The sequence below is a fragment of the Ammodytes marinus genome (genome assembly GCF_949987685.1).
Source record: "Ammodytes marinus genome assembly, chromosome: 11".
Taxonomy (NCBI): Eukaryota; Metazoa; Chordata; class Actinopteri; order Uranoscopiformes; family Ammodytidae; genus Ammodytes; species Ammodytes marinus.
The window spans coordinates 29,425,862-29,434,229 of record NC_137215.1 but is presented as its reverse complement, the minus strand read 5'-3'; the positions used below and the strand labels follow the sequence as shown (position 1 = coordinate 29,434,229).

General features: G+C 42.9%; 1 protein-coding gene across 1 annotated transcript; it reads left to right on the top strand.

Moving 5' to 3' along the window:
* The first annotated feature begins 844 nt into the window (after positions 1-844).
* On the top strand, positions 845-8,312 carry aprt (adenine phosphoribosyltransferase). The gene is made up of 5 exons (XM_080036503.1): positions 845-979; positions 1,780-1,883; positions 4,418-4,551; positions 5,716-5,794; positions 7,331-8,312. The coding sequence occupies exons 1-5, from the start codon at positions 891-893 to the stop codon at positions 7,468-7,470; spliced, it is 546 nt and encodes a 181-aa protein (XP_079892629.1). The 5' UTR covers positions 845-890; the 3' UTR covers positions 7,471-8,312.
* Positions 8,313-8,368: the final 56 nt, after the last annotated feature.

Below are 8,368 nucleotides of genomic sequence, written 5' to 3'. Positions count from 1 at the left end.
AAAATAAAAAATAACAAAACAGCAACGTGTTGCTCCATCTTCTTAACTTTTATCTTCCTTTCTTTTTTTCTTGTACTTTTTTTTCTTTTCGTCTGGTAGACAACTTATTTTTCTTTTTTCCTCCGCTGACAGGGCTGTCTCCGTTGGCAGCAATCAGGGTTGCTAGGCAGCACAGGAGCGGCGAGTCGTCACGCAAGGTAACGGCTTGTTACGTAAACCGGAATCAAGACACAGCCTGTGGCTGTGTCTTGATTCAGAGACCACGCACTTGGTAGGACGCAGTCTCGCGGTCTATGAAGGCTATAGCCTATGAAGGCCGATTTTAAGGCCGGTTTTAAGGCCAACGAGCCTTGTTAAACGAGACGGTCTCCGCAGGTCTCCGTTTACGAGCATTTCCGGTTTACGTAACAAGCCGTTACCTTGCGTGACGACTCGCCGCTCCTGTGCTGCCTAGCAACCCTGATTGCTGCCAACGGAGACAGCCCTGTCAGCGGAGGAAAAAAGAAAAATAAGTTGTCTACCAGACGAAAAGAAAAAAAAGTACAAGAAAAAAAGAAAGGAAGATAAAAGTTAAGAAGATGGAGCAACACGTTGCTGTTTTGTTATTTTTTATTTTATTTTATGCAATCTCTGAAAAAAACGCAATGAATCTTGGGATATGTTAGGCTGCGAAGGATACATCTGATGCAGCCTTCAAAACTGCTTCAAAACCGTGAAACGAAGGCTGCATTTCACGACCGCATATGAGGAGCCTTGCAAGGAGCCTTGCAAATGGGACAGCCTTTGCGCGCCGCTATGACGCAATCGGTCTTCAAATGCAGCCTACGAGGCCGGTTCCAAGACCGCAACCCCTGAATCAAGACACAGCTACAGTCAGTCAGTCAGTCACAATGGCTGCAGATCCACAATCTAAACTCCAGCTGGTTCAAAGACACATCCGAGCTTTTCCAGACTTTCCGAAGAAAGGCATCTTGTTCAGGTAGGCCACAGATAGTCTCCTAACGCCTGCTGGTGTGTTGATTGTTGTCTAACCCGCGTGTCAAAGCTTCACGTGCCTTTAAGTTACCACATGCTGCGGCTCTCCACTCTGCCTACACCTGGCTCTGTCAGGTATGATGTCAGGCAGACATAGAGGAGTCATACTATCACCCTAATATCCGCTCCAAAATCTATTTGATCAAGTCAGATTATCCTATCCATGTGTTTTCTCTTTACGCTACCCCAACATGAAGCCTGGAGTGTTTGTAGGCTTCAGTTAGCACAGTTACAGTCAAAAAGCTGACCTCAAGTCAATATACTTCATCAGACATCTTATCAGAGCAACAACAATGCTGTATACATAGGCCATAGGTCTTGTTTGCACTTTTCACAATCCAACAGCTGACATGTCAACTTACTGTCAAATGTCCAGAGCTTTTAGCAACATGCCGAAGCTGTCATATTTGACTGATTGTTGGCTTTACCTCAGACATGTGATTGTGTTGATCTATTGATAACACATGTGAAAAATAAAGTATTTCAGTGTGACATTTTCTACTGTTTAATGTGATTACTGATGTGGAGGCGGAGTGATCAGTGTGATGAGTCATGTTGTATGCAGCGTGCATACCACAGTAAGCTGAAGGTCCGTACCTGGTCCGTACAGTAATGTATATGATATAACAAGAAACATGATTGACACACACTTGATGATGAGGCCTGAGTGTGTGTCTTGTTAGTTAACAAGTTTCCTGTGTGTGTGTGTGTGTGTGTGTGTGTGTGCGCGCGCGCGTCCTGCAGAGATATCTGTCCCATCCTGAAGGACCCAGCTGCTCTGACAGCAGTCATCGACCTGTTTGAAGAGCATGTGAGGAAGAGCCACCCGGAGGTAGATCTGATCGTAGGTCAGTACACACAGGGCAGACAGCAGCACATGTTAATGGAATAGTCTTTAGCTGATTGCTCTTCTAAAGCCTTGTTTCCACTGAGCAGTTTGCTGCGTCTTGGCTTTTGCGTTTCCACGCTCAAAAGTTGGGAAGGGAACCAAAATCACCACCAACAAAGACATTTATGATAATTATGATATGGGACAGTATCGGTATCGGCCGACAGAGCCGGCCCGAGGCATAAGCGAACTAAGCGGTTGCTTGGGGCCCCCGACCGCCAGGGGGGCCTCCTAAAAAAATAAAAAACATCATATTATGCAAATGTAGGTCATCATACAAAAAAGCAATACAATGTTTTGGGCTAGATAATTAATAGCCTAATAATTGAATCAGTTTATCTGGGAGGTAATCCGAAATTAACTGATCACGTCACGTTCACATCCATACACAGTGTGTATTGAGTTGATTTAAAAACAATTGGAAATGGGGCTGCCCTCAGTTGCCCATGTACTGTGTATAGTCTATAGCCTATTTCAGCCTCGTCTGTGGAAAAAAGAAAGCTGGACAACAGAGTTCTTCTGCTTCGTTCCTCTCACTGCATTTAAATTAATTCATTATATTACAGAGAAATATGTCCCGTAAAAGAAAAAGAGCACCAAGCCCAACCCAGAGGACCCTCCATAATATTTTATTTTAAATTAATATTTTTATGGAAAATTCAAGTGTCTTTCTTCAATAGCTTCTAATTCATTTGACCCAGTGTCTCCAAATTATTTGTTCACACAAAATTTCTCAGATTTAGCCTCTTAATTGTTCTCTCAAAGTGCACCAGATTCATGCATTTCACTTTAAAAACTTAAAAATAAAATCTCCCGGGGGGGCATACCGCCGGACCCCCCTAGGAGGGTCAGGATCTCAGCTGTCATATATAGGGCCCTATGAAATCCGTTTTATTTTTTTCCAAATTCCGTTTTATTTTTTCACAAATTCCGTTTTTTCCGTTTTAATCTCATGACTTCCGTTTTTTTACAATTAACACTCATTTCGTAATCAGAACGAGTGTCTAATTATTGCGAACAAATAATATTCTAACAATTTAATCAGATATAAGGCTAAATTTAAAATACATCACAACATTGCACTGTTTTTTGTGCTTAAAAAGAACGAAAAAAACAAATTTGTTGGGTATAGGCTATAACAGAAAATAAAGCCATTCATTTTGTGCTTTAAGTGAAACATTAAATATAATTTTTACATAAATAATAAAGTCCTTATAAACTTTTCAAGAAGCTGGACTAGAGTGAATATTGGACAGGCTTTATAGGTCCATGGCTTTTACCTGTGGGACAGCGCTTCACCTAACAGCTGGCTGCAACACCAACCTACAGTCTATTGTGCAACGGAGAGCTAGTTATCATTAGCATCAGCGTTAGCCGACATCACGGCAACAGCTGAATAATGTAACACATTACACAAGTTACACTACATGAAAACAACGGGCTGTAGACGCTAGAGTTATAATTGCGTGTAGGAAACATTGTTGAGACTGGAATTTCGTACCACAGCGGCCGTTCCATAATACAACACTCCCTTTAGCAATGGCTGAATATAAGACCTCCCTGTGCTGTGTATCTGCGGGAGCGAGTGACATTAATAACTTAAAAACAGTAAACGTTTAACATGATTACGGGCTTTTAGATGCTTTAATTATATGCCAAATTTATAAACAGACCATATTATTAACAATAAATTAAGTTATGTACATGTCAGAGTTACGTACATGGATACATTCATAAGTAAACATTGAATAGACAGATTTGTGAAAGGGGTTTGGCGCCGACATTAGCGATCCTGCAGCCAGGCTCTACTTTTCACGGCAGTAGTTTGGTCTTTAGATGTCGCCAAACCAAAATTCCTCCCTAGTTCTGCTTTAATTTCAACCGTGTTGTTTCCCTTTGCCTTGGAAATTTAATTTCACCAAAATAATGGCGAATTCCGTGACATTCCGTGTTAAACAGTAGATTCCGTTTTTATTTCCCGATTCCGTGATTCCGTCCGTGTTTTCGTTATCGAGGAAATCATAGGGCCCTACATATATTTGGACATTCGATGCACTAGCAGAAAACACTGGGTGTGGGGATAATATTTAACAACGGGCAATACATTTGGGCAGCGCTACGATTGGACAGGGGCCCCCTGATCATGTTCCGCTTAGGGCCCCATGAAGGCTTGGGCCGGCTCTATCGGCCGATAACCAAAATCTAGATATCGGAATTGGATCGTACTGAAAAATAGTGTCTACTCCTTAAAGGAATACGAAGTGATTAAATCCAGAACACTTTTTGTCAGAGTGACCTTTGCACAGCTGATTGTAGATTAACAGTGATCCCAGTTTATGAGTGAGATAAGCTCTGTTAAAATTGGTTGCAGAGGACAATAGCTAAGTGTGTGTGTGTCTGTGTCTGTGTGTGTGTGTGTCTGTCTGTCTGTCTGTGTGTGTGTCTGTCTGTCTGTCTGTCTGTCTGTCTGTCTGTGTGTCTGTGTGTGTGTAGGTTTAGATGCCCGTGGTTTCCTGTTCGGGCCTCTGCTGGCCCAGCGGCTTGGTGTTGGCTTTGTCCTGGTCAGAAAGAAAGGCAAGCTGCCTGGAGCCACTGTGTCTGTGGCCTATGATCTGGAGTATGGCAAGGTAAAGCACACACACACGCACACACAAACAAGGTAAAGAACACACACACACACACACTCACAAGGTAAAGAACACACACACACACACACACACACACACACACACACACACACACACACACACACACACACACACACACACACACACACACACACAAGGTAAAGAACACACACACCCACAAGGTAAAGAACACACACACACAAAAGGTAAAGAACACACACACACACACACAAGGTAAAGAACACACACACACAAAAGGTAAAGAACACACACACACAAGGTAAAGAACACACAAACACACACACACACACACACAAGGTAAAGAACACACGCACACATGATAAGGATTGTGTGTAGGGTGAGACACTGTTAGGAACTGTACATAGTATTTTTTTCTTATTTATAAAATGAAAAAAGTCTTTATGCAAAATCTGTTGTGTAAAGACTGTGGACGCCCATATATTGTAAACATGAATTAAAGATTTTTAACTCTCGCTTTATCAAACATCTAGATCTTTTGTAAGGAGGTGCAGATGTAGGCATTATTAGTTAGATATTGCCAGGTTTGCATATTTATTCAAATATTTCAGAAAAATTGGAATACATTTTCTTTTTTTATGTAAGTAATCAACTGACAACGTTTCATGAGTATATCCATCTGGGGCGGACGTAACCGGATGACGATAGTGCTGGGCATGCGCTGACGGCACTCAAATCGTTCATTAGCAAGTAAGATGAATGTTCTGTTTCGCCGACCACGCCAAAAGTTTAATTTAACACTTAACCCGCTGTTCGCTAAACGACCTGGGCTTAATACATCACCTTGTTCATTGCTCTGATTGGTTGTAGTGCTATCCAATTGCGTGCAGTGGCATTTGAAATGCACGAGTAGGAGCCGCCCCTTGAGTTGGGAAGGTCTATTGATCGTGGCCGGACCCTCTATCGTTCTAGGTGTGTCTTGATTTCCAGGCTAGTGGACAGCATAGTAACACAGAACATTCAGCTTGCTTACTGTTCCATCTTTGATGCGACATACTGACAGGCCACACAACAATCATACAGTATGTACACTGAATAATCTGCATTGTTCCCCTGTCATGGTGAGCCAGACTGAGCAGCATTCGTCACTCTACTGAAGCTGGACAGTGTTTGTCTTGTGTGCAGGCAGAGGCAGAGGTCCAGGACGATGCAGTGTCTCCAGGACAGAAGGTTCTGCTCATCGATGACCTGCTGGCTACTGGAGGTCAGACATCTAAGACTGTTACCTTCACTTCAGTCAGTCTGAGGCCTGAGCATCTATAGCAGGGGTCTCCAAACTTTTTTCACTGAGGGCCACATACAGAAAAATCTACGAAGGGCCGGGCCACTTTGCAAAAATAACACATTTATTAGGACATGTAGCTGCTCTGATGTTAGTGTCTTCGTAAATTGTAATCCTTCTTCACGGCAACACTTTCCTTGCACATTAAACAGACACATTTCCCCTCTTGTTTATATGCCAATGATACACCCAGTGTTTTCTGCCTTTGCGTCCAATGTCCAGCAGGGTGAAAATAGTATCCAGCCGAGGTCCCGACCCTCCTAGGGGGGTCCGGGGGTATGCCCCCCCGGGAGATTTTTTAAAGTTTTTAAAGCGAAATGCATGAATCTGGTGCACTTTGAGAGGGAAATTAAGAGGCTAAATCTGAAGAATTTTGTATGAAAAAAAAATGGAGACACTGTGTCAGATGAATTAGAAGCTATTGGAGAAGGACGCATACATTTTCCATAATAATATTAATTTAAAATAAAATATTATGCAGGGTCCTCTGGGATGGGCTTGTTGCTCATTTTCTTTTATGGGACATATTTCTCTGTAATATAATGAGTGCATTTAAATTATTTAAAAATTAAAAGCGCCATATTACATTATATTTTTAAAATGTGCCACGGGCCAATCAATCAGTTTTGACACCCCTGCACTAGTGGGTTAACTAAGAAATGCAAAAAAATAAAAAAATTCAAAGGGCCATATTACATTATATTTTTTAAATCGGCCGCGGGCCAATAAAAAGCGGGCCAAATGCGGCCCGCGGGCCGTAGTTTGGGGACCCCATGATCTATAGCATATGAAGCCTCATTTCCACTGAGCGGTGTGGTTCAGTTCGGCTGAATGCATTTATTTGCGTTTCCACTGTCAAAGGTGGGAATGGCACCAAAATGAGTCCAGCATAAACCCAGCCTACCAAGTAAGGGTACTTTCGGCAGTGGAAACGTAAGCCATATCTGGGGTTACGTTTCCTTACCAAACCGAACTCTGTGGAATTGAGGCAGTGCCCCCTCCCCCTTACACTCTGCACTGTTGCTGAGTTTGGCTGAACACAGATATAAAACCAAAGTCCGTTGTGGTAGCATATCTACCAGACAGAGCTTTCCTTGACCTAACGTCTATGGTTTTATGAATGGATCCTTGATTTAAGACTGGCTTGAGCATGTGAGGTAATCAAATAGCAGTTGGCTTTAACCTGACACACAGCACAAACAGCTTGTGATCATGCAGCCGCATGGTGTCTGTCTCCTCCCTGTGATCATTTAACCCGAATAATCTCTGTGTGTGTGTGTGTGTGTGTGTGTGTGTGTGTGTGTGTGTGTGTGTGTGTGTGTGTGTGTGTGTGTGTGTGTGTGTGTGTGTGTGTGTGTGTGTGTGTGTGTGTGTGTGTGTGTGTGTGTGTGTGTGTGTGTGTGTGTGTGTGTGTGTGTGTGTGTGTGTGTGTGTGTGTGTGTGTTAATTTTTCAACAGGGACCCTGTATGCAGCATGTGAGTTGATGAAGCAGCAGCAGGCCCAGATCGTGGGCTGCATGGTGGTCATAGAGCTGCTGGAGCTGAACGGCAGTGACAAGCTCAAGCCACACAGTCTCTTCTCCCTGGTGCAGTACTGAGGAGCAGCCATCTTCTATCTGTGGGACCAGCACACTGCACCACACACACTACTGCACAACAACGGTCACAAGCAAACAGGACTTTCTGCTCACGCACATTTCAGCACCTCAGTCAGTGTTATACACTGTGTTCAGAAAGCCATACCAACGTCCTACCTCCTACATACTCAACATTTATATACTACATACTGTCTACTCAAAGATATGCAAGGTGCGTCGAAACATTCACACTGAAGTTTACGCAAGCAATGAAGAATTTCTTCTTCTTATAAGATTCCGGCCGTTTAGACGCTGTTTAGCGTATTACCGCCCTCCACAGGTTAGATATAGAACTAGATTTTTACATACAGGCCTGTGTTATGCAGGATTGTAAATAAAGAATTAAAAAAAAAACTTTGTCATTTAAAAAGACGCAATGCATTGTGGGGCGGTTGTGTAGGAAAAGTATCCAATCGATCCATACCCAAAATCTTCCCAGAAGTTAGTACTCATCCGGGGATTTCTCGCCTACCCAAACTCGCATACACAACCGTCACATACTCAAATTGACGTCAAAATGAGTATAAGTAGGATGTTAGTATGACTTTCTGAACACAGCCATAGACTATTCTAAAAAAAAATGCATTCAGTCACATGTTTCCTTAACGTCTGGTTGCTAACTAGAACCTTACCATGCAGCTTTGGTTTCCATGGTCCTTAAAAAGGTGGAGTCAGGGTTTCTGGAGAACGCTTGTCAAAACCAGTGAATTTCTCTTCACTGTGTGTGTGTGTGTGTGTGTGTGTGTGTGTGTGTGTGTGTGTGTGTGTGTGTGTGTGTGTGTGTGTGTGTGTGTGTGTGTGTGTGTGTGTGTGTGTGTGTGTGTGTGTGTGTGTGTGTGTGTGTGTGTGTGTGTGTGTG